Raw genomic sequence first — 17,713 nt, forward strand, 5'->3', positions numbered from 1 at the left:
CATTTCTATCCCTAGGTCAGTGGTTCTCAGCTTGTGGGTCCCCAGATGTTTTGGCCTTCAACTTCCAGAAATCCTAACAGCTGGCAAACTGGTTGGGATTTCTGGGAGTTGTAGGCCAAAACACCTGGGGACCCACAGGTTGAGAACCACTGCCCTAGGTCTTCCAGTCCTTTCCTAATCAGTTCTTGAGGTGAGCTTTGGTGTACTCCTGAATTTGGATTTAGTCTCCACATAGATTTTTTTCTCTAGTTGTATTCTAATTATCTGTTTGATAAAGCAAACCATGAGCAAAAGAAACATTTCCTCTCTCCCTATCAATGAAGAACAGGCAAACTACTTTCCATCCAACTAAAGTGAAATATCGTTAACAACAACAACAACAACAAGCTTTATTTGTACCCCCACCCCTCATCTCCCTAGAGGCACAAGATCCTGTCTGATCTTAGAAGCTAAGCAGGGTCAGGTCTGGGTAGTATTTGGATGGAAGACTACCAAGTAATGCCAGATTATATATTTCAGAGGAAGGCAATATCAAAGCCACCTCTGAGTATTCTTTGCTTAAAATGATCCCATAAGATTAATAGGATCGCTATAATACACATTCAGAAAAGGAGAGAGAAACACTTCCCATCCAAAGTCCACTAGGAGATTATTTTTAAAACGTGCTTCCAATGGACAACAAACCCATTCTGTAATATCTGGTAGAGACTGGAGGAGTTAGACTGCCATGAAAGATGTGATGGGCACATACTCATTGCAAATATATGTGTTTAAGTTGGAGAAAAAATAACTAGGGTCCAGTGTTTCATCCCCATCCCAAAATCCATTTTAATGGCTTTAGGCAGTATATCCCTTCACAGTTCAGTCACTAAAATAGGAGCATTGGTTAGATATAATCTTAATCCTGTGTAGGATGTCACATCATACATAATACCATTAAAATAACCTAAATTAAGCTGAACTTAAATTATGGGTCTAAGCACCATTCTTTGTCACTGAAAAAAGATGAAGTGTGCATTCTCTACATGTGCCAGTCTGCATGCATATGTGTCTGCCTGATAAAAGTTGTAATTCACTTTAGAATACAGTTGTAATTTATAGCACAATTATATTTTATAGTTGCAGTATATGTGCAGCTGGTAGGACAGACATCCTCTTTATTTGCATCCTCCATCTTCCATTATTAGATTTCTTCATGGGCTGAGGAAATCTTATTTGAGTGGATAAAAATAGTATAGCTTCAATCTTTCAGCAAATTCTGATTTACAAATCCAATTTATGCTAATCTTGAAAGCACTTTTTAGATAGAAAGTGAAAAATATGTCAGTGTATACATGTGTGTGTTTAATTTATTCTATTTATTCTTAGGTGGAACAGAAATTCAAAGTCAATTCAGTCCTTTATCCTCAGACGATGTGACATAAAGGGGTGTGGGGAATGTGGTAATTAGATGACATAAACATCACATGTGGTTAAAAACTCTAAACTGAAAAATGCTGGGCACAATCCACCAACACATTCTGTATTCTTCAATGAGTTTCTGTAGGGTCCACACAGAAAATTTTTCGAATGGATTGTGCTCTTTGTCTTCTGAAGTGTGAATGTGCTAATTAGCATGGATTAAAAAATGCTGCTTATGGCACTTCTCTCATTAAAAAAATCATAGTGCATCAAGTAAGGATAATTTAGCATGTGTGTGTCTGTGCATGTACAAACACACACCGATTCCTTTCAAAAGAACCATAGTTTGTGTTTCCCTTTTACACAAGCATTAAGTAAACAGACAACTTGTCTTTGAGAGATCTGGTGCTGATAATAGATATAAAGCAAACCTTAGTGGTCATCATCATGCTGAGAAAAAAAAAAAGGAAAAGGAGGGGGAGGCAATTGTAATTTTTAGTCTCAAAGAACACCGTTTCCAAATTCCAATTTGACAGGGATAGTCTCAGATAATCCACTGTTGTCCCACTTTTGTGCCTGCTTTTGAAATTTGCTAGTTTCTCTCTCCTAATTCCATTTTCCTTCTTTGCCCTTATCATACTTCAGTTCCCATACTGAGTTCAAAGTGCAAAAGTAGTTTGCACTCAATTAACTGTATATAGGAGAAAAAAGGAACGGCAGAATTTAGCCTTCCCTAGTTGGAAGAAGCAAAAGCAAACTGCTGCAGCCTCTCCTCTGTTGTGGGTTAAGGGTAGGAAATGTTGATTGGAGTCTGTTTTATGACATTGTCTTGTTGTTGTTGTTGTTTTTTTTTCTTAACCATATATCTCCATGGATCCAGGCAGGGAGCAAAGTATTAAAATACAACATATACCATTGGTTAACAACACATAACACATAAAACAGTTAAAATATTAGTTTACACTGCCCAGCACTCAAATCATTGTACCATGTTGTCTCTACCAAGATTATTCCGTTGACTGTTAAGGAAATTATTTTAATATCTTTTTGTTGTTATTATTGCTGTTATCATCAGGGCATAATGCAATCCAAAACAGAATTTGGGAAATGTGCTTTTTTGGATTACAGCTATGAAAGAACTTTTCCCAAAGCCAAAACTGATCCCAAATCAGATGCACAAGAGTAGTGATCAATAAGATTACTTTGAAGTATCCAGCTTGAAAAGTTGATACGATTACTTTTCCATTCTGAGACATAATTTTATTCCTCTTTCCCTGTTCAAAACAACTTGTTTCTGTGCTGTCCTTGGTGAATGTGATATAGGCTGTTTAAAACTGACCAAGCCCAAATGGAAACCTCTCAGGAGAACAATCCAAATGTGTATTTCTGTATATATTAATAAGTTGTGCAGCATTTTTGACAACTCATATAATAGAATTTTGAAATGAGCTTGAGCTTATCATCTGAATAGTGAAGACCATATACTCCTTTGTGTCAAAAGTAATGGGATGAGATCATCTCTACAATCACTTTTACTAGCTATCCACATTTTCATGTACAGAAAAGTGCTCATAAATCTTGCCCTGTCTCCTGTTGTACAAAACAGGCTAGAACCAGTCAGACCTACTATTTACTGTTGGGAGTTCAGGTAAATTCTTTGCATCATCAGACAAGAGAAAATATATGCTATAAAAACAAAGGATATTGCACTTTGCAGAACTCAGTTTGACTCTTACTGATAACTGTAGGAAATGGAGTGAAATATAAAAATATCAGATAATATAAACAACTGGAAACTTGAGGAAATAGGAAAAAACAAAAAGAATTCTATACTAGAAGAAAAATCTGGAAGCCCACGGGAAGAATAAAAGTCAATAAAACCAACCAAAACAAATTCACTAAATATACAGAACATAGATACATTAGGAGAGACCTTTTAATTATCTCCACTGGCTGAGGATGGCCAAAACTGCAATCTAACCACCTTATCACACGGGAGAGGGGTCCTCCTGCAGTTTCGTCAGCATACATGGTGAAACGGCGTGAGTGGCGCCTCCATTGCCCCACATGCTGCTTTGGCATGGCAACGCTTCACCTATCACATGGAGGAAGTGTCGCTGAAACAGGACAGAAGTGTGCAACACGGCAAGGCTCTCATATTTGGGAGGAAGCATCCAAGGATGCTTCCCCCCCCCCCCCCGGTTGGGGGCAGGGCCTCTGCCAGAAGTCACACAACATCGTGTGTTGTCTGGTGTGGGGCTCCATGCCCAAAGAAGACGAAGCATCATTGGATGCTGAGTTTCGTAAGTGTGAAGAGATAATAATATATTTGAAGACCACACCTAAAACTCATTTTTTTCCAAAATAAAGGGAAAACTGCAGAGAAACCAGTGTTGATTTCCTCCTTGCCAATTCCTCAGTGCCCAACTTTCACCATTTCTTTCTAGCAATTGTAATTTGTTAAATTGATAGGAAAATACCTGTTTTAAATAAGAGTTTATCTTGGATAACATGGAAATTGTGACTTTTAGGCCACCTGCAGCCCACCAATATCCCCAGTACAACTCCATACATCCCAAAGCCACATTGTTAGGGAAAATATCAGCCTGAAAATGGAGAATGACCACGTCAGACAGCCCCAAGAGGCATACCTGTCTATTTGAAGGCCAGTTTTATCTAGTGTTACTGCAAGATATTTAAAAAATCTATCTTGACTGAATTAGTAAATGCAAGGTGTAACTACAGTAGAGTCTCGCTTATCCAACGTAAACGGACCGGCAGAATGTTGGATAAGCGAATATGTTGGATAATAAGGAGAAATTAAGGAAAAGCCTATTAAACATCAAACTAGGATATGATTTTACAAATTAAGCACCAAAACATCATGTTATACAACAAATTTGACAGAAAAAGTAGTTCAATACACAGTAATGCTATGTAGTAATTACTGTATTTACAAATTTAGCACCAAAATATCACGATGTATTGAAAACATTGACTACAAAAATGCATTGGATAATCCAGAATGTTGGATAAGCGAGTGTTGGATAAGTGAGACTCTACTGTATTTGTATCTGAAATAGCCTTTTCCCAATACTATAAGTGACTGTCCACAAAGCTCAAGGGGTTTGAAAAATAACATAAGACCCCTAATTCTTTGCAGTTTCCCTCTGCAGCTCTAGTAAAAAGATGATATTTCAAATGTGAATCAAAGGATTGAAAAGGTTGCCTTCTTCTGCAGCTACATATCCCAGAATTCTCCAGGCTGATACTCTGGGAGTTTATAATCCAAGATGTGGCAGTGTCTACATGTTACAAAATCCATCTCACTACCTATGATTCTCACCATTCAGTTCCATTTAGTCAATGATTGATGGTAATTGTTTCAGACCACTGAAGGGTAAGGCAGAGAAAAGATAAATGACTGTGCTTAAGGTTTTTATTCCATGTTGGCCCCTTTTCATAAATATGTCACATTTATATAAATAACATCTCCTTTCTAATATTTCACAACGGTTAGATAAAAGTTGCCACAAAGGAATCATATACACATTTTTAAAGTACTCTATTTACATTATATGCATTAAAAACATGTTAGGAAGAAAACTGAACTATATTTTTTGAACTGAATAATATGCATTTTTCCTTCTGATGTATCATTAGAGAGAAGACATAGATTTTGTTTTGTTTTTTTGAATGCACACCAATACAGACAATACAGTATTGTATCTCCCTCTCAATATATAGTCAATAGAGTCAAAAAAAGTCCTTATTGACCTATGAATTTTGTGTATGTGTGTGTGTGTGTATGGAGGGAGGGAGGGTGGAAATGTACTTGTGAATTCAGTATTATTGTATTGTATTCCTACATTCCATGTTTTGGGAGGGGTAGAAATAGGAGATGGGTAGTTCTCTTTTAGTCCAGAATAAGTAATGTTTGGGGATTGTATCACTTTGAGACAGGAATATTCTCAAATTCGACCCCGGGACTGCAGTTTTTGCTTAAACTGAAGGGTACAAACAACTTCAGTTATGCCTTTGAAGCTAAACATTACCAATTTTAAATAAAATAATAGGCATTTAAGTGAGGATTCCACTTGTTTCTTTCACCAATGTAGTACTGGTTTGGGAAAACATGAGATTTATGAATCTACTAAGTCTAGACATCTCTTTCAGTCAATTTGCCCCCGACCCTCAATCTGTGTGTATGTACGTATGTTTTTAATGTATGATATATACTGTATATATCAGACTGAAAGGTCACAGGTTCGAATCCGGGGAGCGGAATGAGCACCCGCTGTTAGCTTCAGCTCCTGCCAACCTAGCAGTTCAAAAACATGCAAATGTGAGTAGATCAATAGGTACCGCTCCGGCAGGAAGGTAACGGCGCTCCATGCAGTCATGCCGGCCACATGACCTTGGAGGTGTCTATGGACAACACCGGCTCTTCGGCTTAGAAATGGAGATGAGCACCAACCCCCAAAGTTGGACACTACTGGACTTAACGTCAGGGGAAACCTTTTCCTTTACCCTATACTGTATATATCATACTGAATTATTATTCTATTTCTAAATAACTATAGAGATAAGACAGAGCACTGATCTAATCTCATTTTATCTGACTTTATATCCTGAATTAGTTACAATACCATACAGAGCAGGGAATATCTTTTTAAAATTCCATAGCATTGCTAGAGTACACATCTATTACATTATTCTTGATTATTTCTAAAGCAGCCCCCAAAGACCAGCATAGCCTCTGTTAAAGTATTTCAAAAATGCAAAACCTGAACCTACATATTACTTACGTATAACTAAGTAATGTCTCCTGGCCCAACTCACCCTCAACCCGCTTAAGAGTCAGCAGCCAGAGTGGGCAAAGAAAGTCTGTTTAATTTCTGAGTTCAAGGGGAATTATGCTTACATCTCTTTCCACCAGTAAGCAAGGCTATGACAAGGACTTGTGGTGGGGTCTTCCTCTTTGTGCTTCAATTGGAAACTAAATGGACCTCCTTCACCCTATCTGGATGCTGGCTCTTAAGTTGGACTGGAATGGCATGTATGTAGTCTTACAGAAAGACTACGTAAGCTCATTGAGTACAGAGTAGTTGCAGATCTGAAACTCTATGTTATGAATCTGTAACTGAAATATTGAATGCCAGTCATGCCTTATTAAACTATCATGTGCATATAAATAGACCACAATGATTGTTCATATGTTGTTCTTTAATAAGCAAGTTTTTAATGTAAAAATGTAGTAAACTGGAACTATTTATTTTCTTACCAAGTAGCAAAACAAATATTATGAGTGGTTTAAAACTATGTCTTGTAAACACCATTACATTTCTGAGGCAGAGACTGTACTCAAGCTGTCAAAGCAATTCTGTAATTAAGAATTGGATCGCATTTGTTAGCCATTCAAGAGGTTCTATATTTATACGTATCTGTTTACTTTATTTACAGCTTAGGTGGTGAAGTGGTGAGAGGAAATGAAGGAAGCTACGTGAGCAAACACTTTCGTATGGGATTTATGACAATGCCTGCACCTCAGGATAGACTGCCGCATCCTTGTTCCAGTGGATTTACCGTGAGATCCCAATCTCTTCATTCTGTTGGAGGTACCGATGATGAAAGCAGTGGCTGCTCTCGGAAACAACCACCACCAAAACCTAAACGAGACCCCAATACCAAACTAAGCACATCCTCTGAAACTGTAAATGCTGGAACCACCAGTAAGAGTGGAAAGCTACCAGACAGGACTGAAGGTAAATGTTCTAGTTATATTTACTTTTACAGATTAATACGAAATGTTCGGATTCAGTGCAACATCTTTATTAGGACTTGAATGCTCACAAGATTTTGTGTCAATTGATCCTAATGAAGGTATTGCTCCAATCTGTTATTTTGACTCATAAACTGCGTGCCTACTTCCTTACATTAATGCTTCATTAATGCTACATTCATTCAAGTGCAGCTTGCTGTTATACTCCTACTGAAAAAGACAATGAGTGTATGCTGGGCATGACATGTTTGTAGAAGCTTCTAATATGGTTCATCTTTGTATATATGTGTGGTCTTGATCCTATAGGAAGGTTTTTGTGGGGGATGTCACTAGAAAAAAAAGGAAAATTACTTGTATGTACCTTTAATATATGATGAGTTTGTTGAGTCTCTTTATTGGAGAATATAGGTGATGTTAATATTCTTTAAAAACTAGGGCATGAAATTTGATCAAAAGGCATTTAGAGCACTGGTGTGACTGAAGTCTCCAATATTCCTTCCTTGGGCATTGTTTGGACCATGTAGTGGCCTCCCAGTGATTTCTGGAAGATATTTTAATTTGATCATGTTTTAAACAGTTGGAGGCTGCCTTGGATGTAATCATGGAAGAAAAGTGAGGTATAAACTCAACACCAAACAAACAAACTAACAAATAAATAAAGTTTTCATTTATAGTTGGAGGGTTCTACTCCATGAGCAGGACTGTGGGAATGGGAGCTCCCTATCTTCATTAACAACTTTAGTTCATGCCTCTCAGAAGCTTGTACTGGATAGATGAAGAGAAAGAAAGTGAATATAAGGATTTGAGGTGCTTTGATTTATAATTTTGATTTATTATCTATACATACTATTCTGAAGGTTTTTTATGGGAGTCAGTCAGGAATAACAATGCAATAGAAATGGAAAATGCGTATTCAAAAATATTTTGAAAATGCTGAAAATGTGTTTTTCTAGTGTTGGGAAATTATAATGAGAAGAATTCTTAACCAATGAGAACCTTCGCAATTTGGAACTTAATTCTGCCCAAAATTTGCATGTGGTTGTTTTGTGCAGAAATCAGTACTTCCTACACAGAAAACAGTATTTTCTGCATAAAAATAATATTTCAATGCATTTCAATGTTTTCTGCACAAAAGTACTATTTTTATGCAAATCAACCATGTGCGAATTTCGCACAGAATTGATCTCCAATTACACCCCTTTTGTGCATAAACAGTCTTTTCTGCATATAAATTACTATCCCTGCATTCAAATATTGCTTTACATTCAGAAAAGACTGTTTCCTGCACAGAAAATGCTATTTTTTGTGCAAAAATTCCACATGAGATTCCACCCCTCCCCCCCAAAGAATACCCTGAATTGCCAATAGCCTTCAAAAACAGCAAGATTTTGAAGACATTCCCACATAGGGAAGATAATTGCTGAAATTACTTGTTGCTAACTTCAAGAAGAAACTTAGTGAAACATTAAATTTCCAGAGAAGCACGTAATTAGGCCAAATAATTTTGGCTCAAATACTAGATTTATAGTCCTGGATTTATTTATTTTTAAGTGACATTTTAAGTGCCATTACCTCATTGCGTGTGATAGTTTAAATATGTGCTGTGCACATAAGTCATTTCTTCTACAACTTCTTTCTACAAAATGTGAACTTTTATTAAACTCACTCACCCCTGACAAAACCAAATAAAATTATATGCAAATTTTGAATCTTGTTTTATTTTAAATCTTATTGTTTTACTGATAGACTTCAGTAGTATCAGGAAAAAAGCAAAAAATAAATTCATTAAATGATTGAATTTTCCAATTTTGTCAATGCTGTATGATCATATATTACTGTTCTAATCCAAATCTTGATTTTATATGTCTTCATTGGATATGTTTCATAACTGCCAAGATTTCTTAAAAGGCTCTCAATTCAGTATCATACAATAACATTGACTTGGTGTTGACTATGAAGAATTTGAAACCCCCTCTCACCATGCCTCTTGATGCTTAGTAGGTGACCCTGGGTCAATCTGTATCTCTCAGCCTCAACTAATTCACAAGGTTGTTGTGAGAAGAAAATAGGAAAATACCCCTCAAATTGTCAAAGAAAACTGCTTGTTCAAATGTGAAACATTTGCAGTGAGAGTGACAGAAGTTTTTAAAGAATGGTTCTTGTTGGCTACACTCTGATTTGGCAGATATCTTTACATATTTTGGTGGGAATAGAGATGGATCAATGTAAGCTTCTTGCAATGCTTTCACATACACATTTCACAATCAAACAGTAACATCTCATCCAGTAAGTGAGTGACTGCTATATATGCCTCTTGCCCAGTTTCAGTTTATTTCAACAGGACTTGTATTGAAGCAAAATCTTGGTTACTTTTACTCTTTGTGCAGTCTCTGGTGAGCTTTCTTGCTGCTCTGTAATTCTGCTGCACACAAAAGCATTTCTCCTGCACTGTAATCTCCCAGAGTGGCTGACTTATTGAGGGCATTTACCTTTTAGGAGAAGCAATTACTATACCAGTAATTGCTGTTTTTCAGAAACTGCACCTTTTTCTCTGAAATCACTGCTACAAACCCACCCAGGATGCCGAATGCCCATTGTGTGAGCTTGCACTTTTGCCACAGCAGTGAAATGTGAGTTAGATAAGAAAAGATTTAAAGCTGTCGGTACTGGGGTAGAGAGCAATTTTCTATCCCACTTACGTTTGATACAGTCAAATAATATATTTAGAGATGAAAGCTTAAAGGACTTAGCTTTCAGTAAAAGTCAGAGTTCTTCATGTTTATCAGCAGTTTCTGTTAGAAGTAGTAGGCATATTACTTATAGGTCTAAACTTGATTTTAATGGGCAGACTCAGTGCAAAGAAAGACCTGAGGCTTATGAAATTGCTTCCCAAATTATTTGGATCTGTTTCGCTTCTGTTCAGTGCCTTTACTGGTAAGTGCCCTCACAATTACTGAAGATTTCTTTATATAATCCAGCTGTTCAAGGACAATATGGCCATTATAGTAGCATCTTCATTTATATATCCAAAATAGATCTGGATGTGCCATTTTGCCATAAAGCCAAAATAGAGTGAAAGCAATATTTATTGTCTTCACTTTATGTAGGACAACCCCAGTTTGTATCACACTCCTCTTCCTTCTCTCACCATTATAACACAAGGTGATGATGCATTTCATTGCAGCTCAAAGCAGATTGAAATACATATTTTGCAGAACTTCCACCTCCTTGCTTCATATATATGAAGTATGATACCAAAGAAGTGAAAAATCTGCACAAAACATATGTAATCTTTTCATTGTTGTCTACCATCACATTCCTATACACACTTACTTGAGTTACCACCACTGAACAGAGTGGGTCTTACAAGTGTTTGTTGTATGTTACCTGTACTGCCCTGTTTTGCTTGTCTCATAGAATAGGGATGGGCACCTATGGGGCGGGTCAGGGGACAATTTCTCCATGCAGACTATTCATAATCATGACACACTGCTCAGAAAACTGAAATGCCACAATTTTCTACTATCATACCTCTGGAAATGGTAACCATCTCCTGTCACCATTTTAAAATCAACAACAATGAGGGTAAATTGAGGTATTTGGGATGGCAGAAATCCCGAGAAGCTTCTGTGAGTGTTTTGATTTTCTTTCACAAGGAGTTGTACAGTTCTCAGGAAAAACAGGTGCCAGAAAACAATGCTGATTTTTTGTTTGTTTATGGAAAAGCTTTGGAAGTACAGAAAGGAACTTCAGAGGTTGCAAAGGTCAGGTCCAGGAACTGCATGTGATCCATGGGTTGCATTTCCCACTGCTGTCACGGAACAGCATACCTGCAAACAGTCTCAGTTTGGCATGGGCATACTTGGTTAATCTTCTGCTTTCCCATTTTTTCAGATGCTTTTAAAATGTTTTGGTTTCTCCTTCTACCTATTTTTTCTTATTTGTCCCCAGCTTATTCAAGTATTACAAATATGGTTCAAAGTGCAAAAGTTATTTACACTCAGTTAACTCAGCAGGAAAGAGGAAAAAGCAAGTGTGATTATCTTTTCCTTTCCAGAAGGCACAGGCAAAAGCACACAGCTACAGCACCTCCTAGTTTGGAATAGAATATCATATTCTGTGTGACTCCAAGTAGTTTCCTGAGATAAAGGCATGGAAACATCTTGTAAAATATATGGGAAGAAACGTCCCTTGCCAGTTAGGGATTTTCCTCAAGGGGACACCCCCCCTGATTTACACACCCCTAGCATTGTGTAGATATGCCCATTGTCCAGATGTGAAATGTTGCAGGGCACAAAACATATATTGTCACATGCTGAGTCAATTTGATGATCAACCTAGTTCAGTATTCTGTACTTGCTTTGGAAATATTTCTCCTGCATTTTTGAAAGGCATCTGCTGAAATTTTTCGATATAAACCTTTGTGTTCTCTGAGATCTTGTAATTTCAAAGCATATGCTTTACAGCCTTTCTCCAAACACATTGTCTCTGATTAAACAAATGTATTATTATTTTCTGTAATTCTTATTATTAAAATTGTGGAATTCATGCTGGGTTTTGAGCTGTATCCATTGCAAGTTAAGTTCAGAATCCTGGCATTATAATTGAAAATACAATTTTGAAGGCTTTAGAAGAGTCACTCAAGGTTTTAATCGTAGTAATGATACTTTATGGTAGACATTTTTATTCTTTCAAAATTACCCAGGAAGCCAATGTTTAACATCAATTCTTCAGAAGTGATTTGAAGCTACATACATGACATCATTTTATGGGGCCATCTTTTTCCTCTCTTTGTATTTTTAACAGTTGAAGTTCTTTGAGGTCTGTATACGTATTTATCAGTATTCAAGGAAATTGCAAGCAATGTGCAAAGAATTATCTGTGCTGTGTTGAAATACATGATATGTACTAGTTAATAACTTGGGAATTCCGTTGTACTGGGAAACTGATAGTGCTTAGTCAAGTTGTACAAATCTGACTGAGAAATTGTGTTTAATGATGCTGAAAAGAGGATAACAATACACTTTACGTGGTTCACACCTCAGTGTGTGATAATTGTTCAGCTATATAGATTGATGTATAATCCGCGTTTTCAATAACATTACTTTATCATCGCCAGGCATTAATTCAGCTCTCTTGATGTGTTAGCTCCACATATGGAGGAGTTACACATGGGAAGGCTCTCAGTTTCTTGCCAGCCTCTATAATAATTTTATACCTTGGAGCCTAACATGTCTTTCCAGTCCCTTTCTGATCCCATCCCATTGATCTATGTATACTTGTTGAAAGTTTGAAAGGGGAATCTAGCAACACTAGCACAGACTTCTCCATGCATTTACGGCCACCCTGTAGTGCTAGACTTCCGACTGTATTGCACCACACTTTCCTCTGTGGCTCCTTTTAATGAGCTTATCAAGGATTTGGAGAAAACAACATGTACAGTTTACTCCTGCCAACCATATTTGATTATTGTGATGATTTTAATTCAATTTTTTTCTTTTAATGAGTTTTCACTTATGTTGGTTACTCACCTTGAGCAAATACTTAAGTGGAAAGGCAGGATGACATTACCAATAAATAAAGAAATGCATAAATAAAGTGCACACTTGAAACAGAACCAATGGTAGAACCTTGTTCTTATTTTATTTATGCCCTAGCTCTACATGGAAACCTGTAGCATGTTTTATTGTTAGATTAATTGCAATTCCTCTTAGGTTTTTGTCAATTGTGTGTTTGTGTTTTTTTAAAAACAAACAAACAAACAAACTATAGAATATGAGAAATACAGGATTCAGAATGGCTTGGTGTGATTTTTTTTTTTAAAAAAATGTTGAGCTGAATATATCAGCTGAAAAGAATAGACTTTACATCTAAAATAATTTCTAGCTATAATACAGAAAACATGCATCTCTGGACAGAAGGAGCCAACTGGACGGCTGGAGGGGAGAACTTGAATTCTCCCACAAAGACCAGTCGGTTCCGGCTAGCGTTCCTGCCAATTGGCAGAGGGGATGAGCCTAAGGAACCTTCCTGCAGGTAGCCAAGTCCATTCTGCATTCAGCCTTCCTGCAGTGCAAGGAAGAGGACGTGTATGGAACATGGGTTTGGAGTAAGGGGGTGGACTGGGCCCAAACTTTTCCCTTTGGGGGGTCCTGATTATCTCCTTACCTCCAAGGTTTTCCCCTTTGGGACTCTTATTTTAGCTATAATACAGAAAAAAGGGGATTTACGGATTTATAATATTTGCATGCTTCTAACAACATGAAGTGTTTAAAGTAAATGTACTTGGAGTAATTAATACAAAATAGAACATAAAGGCATAAAATCACTGGTGACCTAGATTGAACAAAACACACAATAGTTTAATACTATTTAGAGGCTTGAGTGAGGGGACGCACAAGATAAAAGCTGGGATTTCAGATACATCTCATTTTAGGGTTATTTTTACAATATAACTGAAAAATTGTTCCCTGGGGAGGCAGCGCTAATTTTTTTAGCTAAATAAGAGCGAAGAAAATCCTTGGGGTGCTAAGGAAATGCAAAAGACTTCAGGAAACACTCCTGTAAGAGTAATCCAGCCAGAATGAAAAGTGCAGCTCAGTACTAAACTGCCATGGCTGCTTAATTTGGGGAGTAGTTCTCTGCTGGATATAATATACTGTAGCAAAGCTGTCAGCCATGCAATTACTATGGAAACAAGAGTCCAGAATGACACATTAAAAAGAGCACACTTTTCCCAACATTATGGAGGCTTTCTTTTTATTTCATCTTTCTGTGCTCATGGTTACAACAGATATTTTAAAAGGCATATGTGTTTTGATGGCCTTCAAATGACCTGGTATCAAATGGTTTCTAATTGTTGCATTTATAATTGATTTTAGTTCAGTGGGGTGGGATATAGATTATTAGAAAGAAAACTGGTTATTGTGTCAACGCCTTCTGAAAATTGGATTTTTCTCTCACTATCCTATGTTAATCCCAGATGATTGATCATAGTCAAAATCATTTCTTAATATCTGATATTAAGCTGTGACCTATTCTTGCAAAGACCTGCTCCTGTTAAGTGAGTCATAATGGTGATCCTTCTTGGGCATCAATTTTCCTTCCTACTCTCAAACCACAGGATGGTATGGATCAGCAAGGATTTTAAAATGGAACATAATGCTGCATAGGTAAAAAAATATATAGCAGTGCTGGCTACAGCCAAAGCCCATAGCTTATATGGCTATTTGTTGTGTCTGTGTGGCTATGTGAGAGAGAGAGGGAGAAAGAAAGAGAGGCTTGGGAAATGTCAAAGGTACTAGTGGATTAGTATAATAGATGCATGAAATCGACAAGGCAGAAGCTGAACAACCAGTCCCATGCTAACCCACACAAACACAGCATCTAACAAAGAAAAGAAGTGAGATTAGCTATATTTATTTAATAGCCTAAAAGGTTTTACTTACAAATGTTGTTTAGAATAAATTGTCTAATGGAGGGCACAGAAGAAAGAATTACTGCAGAATAGAGAAATGACGAAGAGAGAAGTAGGTATGATAAATCAAACCAAAAGGAAGTGGCATTAGTAATTAGGGAGTATTGTAATGGTATGCAAAGGATACAAACTCCAGCACACACAACAAAAGAACCTACAATCCTCTCTCATTCTTATTGATCAGTGGCAGAAATCCATATGATCATGTGCTTATGGGCATTCACATAAGTAAAAGCAGAGCTGCATGACTGTGCCCCAGACTGTGGTGGAGGCTCTTTCTTTGGAGGCTTTTAAGCAGAGGCTGGATGGCCATCTGTCGGGGGTGCTATGAATGCAATTTCCTGCTTCTTGGCAGGGGGGTTGGACTGGATGGCTCCTGAGGTCTCTTCCAACTCTATGATTCTATGATTCTATGAACTATCATACTGGACAGATGTTTCTGAAATAGCTTGAATTGGAGCTCTAGACTGATATTTTGTTCTAACTTTATGAAATACTTTTGTGAAATTGAGCTTATTTGGAAAAGTACAGTTAGGACCCAACAACGTGGACTGGCCCCAGATTTTCCTGGATGCTTTCATTCCTGAATTATAACAGTGATGGGAGAGGAGTCCTGACTTTCCAGTTGGGCCTAACCTGGATGGTCACCCTTACATTTCTTGTCATTTGTCACTGCTGCAGTGGCCACAGAGCTTCAGGGAGCTCCTGGACATTGCTGGACACCTCAGCAAAGTTGCAAGCATGACTTGGAGAGAGGAGAGGGGAAAGAAGAGGGTGGTGTCCCTCTTCTCCCCAAGATGTGTGGGTCCCTTAACTGACAGCAGCAAAGGTGCTCAGTGGTGGCCAGGACCTCTCTGGAGCTCCATGCCTGGTGCTGCTGCTGCTGTGATGAACAATGCAAAAGATAAATGCTATCCCTTTTTTACCATCTCATGGAGCTCATGGAAAATAGTATGGCAGCACTGAACCAACAGAACCAGAATCAGAATTAGACTATCTGTCCACGCAAACTCTCAAGTGCAGGTGTCAAGAGTCAGACGCCAATTTGAGAGCAAAACAGAGTTTATTCAAGAGATAGCCCCAAAAAAATAGACACAAACACAAAAGATGGCTTTAAACACTTAACTTTCAGTGTTTAAAAGCAGTCCAAACAAAAATATATCAAAAAGTATGCTTTAGCAACCAAACCGGATTATCCAAGGAAATAATCCAGATTAAACAAAAGGTGCTTCAATTCAGCTCTAAACAAACTAAGTTGGCTTGGAAAAGCAGCCAAAACAAAACAAAGACTTGGAAACTCCCAAAAAACTCCCAAGAGTCACAAGCTAGCAGTTTTAACACAAAGCTCTAAACAGAAACAAAAACCGGGCAAAGGAGCTTGTAAACAAACTTGGAGCCAGTGCAAAAGGGAAAGTATGGTTCCAAGCCCTTACTGTTGCAAGCAACAGGCTTTGGGGATTTAAAGGGAAAGTGCAAGAAGATGTCGTCAAACCGGTCCGGAGTCGAAATAGCAGGAACAGCAGCAAACTGCTTCAAGAGTGCAGGTAATGCCAGAAGCTCAAGGGACAAAGCAAAGAGACGTCGTCAGGTTGATCCAGGGTCAGGACAGGAGACAGCAGCAGGGTCAGGAGGCAAGCCAGAAGTCAAGAGCCGTGGGTAGACTAATCAGAGAGCGAAGGCAGAAACAGGGTCGAATTCCAGTCCAGGGTCCAGAGGTTGTAGTCATCAATTCAAGGTCCACGAAATGGCACAAAAAGCCAAGGCAACGGAGGCAACAGCAGATCTGAAGCAAAGTCCCAGTCCATTCTTCTTTAACACGTACAGGAATCCCAATGGCGCCCAGCAACACCTTGCCACACGCAAAGTGAAGTGACCAAACATTCCCAATTTATCCCAATTCTCCATGGGTGTCCAAACACCAACACCCAAAGAGCAGGTGTCCCAAATCCTTAATCTGAGTCAGAACTCCACACAGCTAGAGCTTGTGGATCAGGCGTGCCTAATTCTTCATCAGAATTCCAATCATCCTGCCCACACCCAACACCATGCACACCGGAGGATCCATCCTCCCTCCTCCAAACAGACCAAGTGGGATCTGCTTCTGAAGATACCCAAGGTTCAGCAGTATCCACGGGCCCCAATTCCCCAGGCATCTCCGGTGCCCGTGCCCAGTCAGTGCCCACTTCCTCAGCCACCACCTGTTCACCAGCATCCATTTCTTCCACAAACTCCCCATCTGAATCTTCCTCAGAAGACTCCCCATTGAGGTCCCTAATTCTCTTTATGTACAAATCTTCCAACGAGCCCTCCTCGCGAGGGTTTTTCCTTCCTCTCCTGATCCCACCACCATCATCCACAGTCCTCGAAGGCGCAGTCACAACAGCAGGACTGCTCCAGAATTTCAGAAAATTTCTGGAACATTCTGCAACTTCTACTAATGCAGGGTAAAACTGGGTTAACTGATTTTACCCCACTTTCAGGTCTGGAAGGCCATGGATATCATCCGGATGCCCAGACTTCTGGCCCAGTTCAATATTGTGACTCGTGTAAATGAGACCCTTAGCTGGAATTACAATCATGGAGACATGTTTGCAAGATAGGTATATGGATCATCATTTCATCTCTACAAAGGTATTTCTACAATGTATCAAGCTTCCGTTTTTGTTATTTATTTAAACCCCCCTGAGCTTTCCAGCATTGTAAACACATGATTAAATTAATGCATTGGTGTCTTATTTTAGATCAATAGTATTTATATCAGGAATGGGAATTGTATTGCCCTAAGTAACAAATAATTGTCTCCTGTGCATAATTCCCATAAATTGTTTACAGTGTTGCAGAGGTAAAGAGTTAGGCAAATTGTTTTCAGAGTGCAGCTTTCATGAATCCAAACCAACATAGTCAATAGTGATATGAGTTAAAGTCTAACAATGGATCAAAATTAGAACTTTTCTGAAACCAAATAGCACAAAAAGACAAGTAGAACAGTTCAAGTTTCTTTTACACCAAAAGATAATTATTTTCTTTTGTTTTGTATTATTTTACTATGTATA

General features: G+C 38.2%; 1 protein-coding gene across 5 annotated transcripts in view; it reads left to right on the forward strand.

Moving 5' to 3' along the window:
* nyap2 (neuronal tyrosine-phosphorylated phosphoinositide-3-kinase adaptor 2) overlaps positions 1–17,713 on the forward strand; it is a 196,664-nt gene that overhangs the window by 79,934 nt on the left and 99,017 nt on the right. For all 5 annotated transcript variants that reach the window (XM_062976592.1, XM_008106258.3, XM_008106257.3 and 2 more), the window contains exon 3: positions 6,865–7,166. In XM_062976592.1, the coding sequence (XP_062832662.1) occupies positions 6,865–7,166 (302 nt within the window). The remainder of the gene's footprint in view (positions 1–6,864; positions 7,167–17,713) is intronic.

Source organism: Anolis carolinensis, chromosome 3 (genome assembly GCF_035594765.1).
Source record: "Anolis carolinensis isolate JA03-04 chromosome 3, rAnoCar3.1.pri, whole genome shotgun sequence".
NCBI lineage: Eukaryota > Metazoa > Chordata > Lepidosauria > Squamata > Dactyloidae > Anolis > Anolis carolinensis.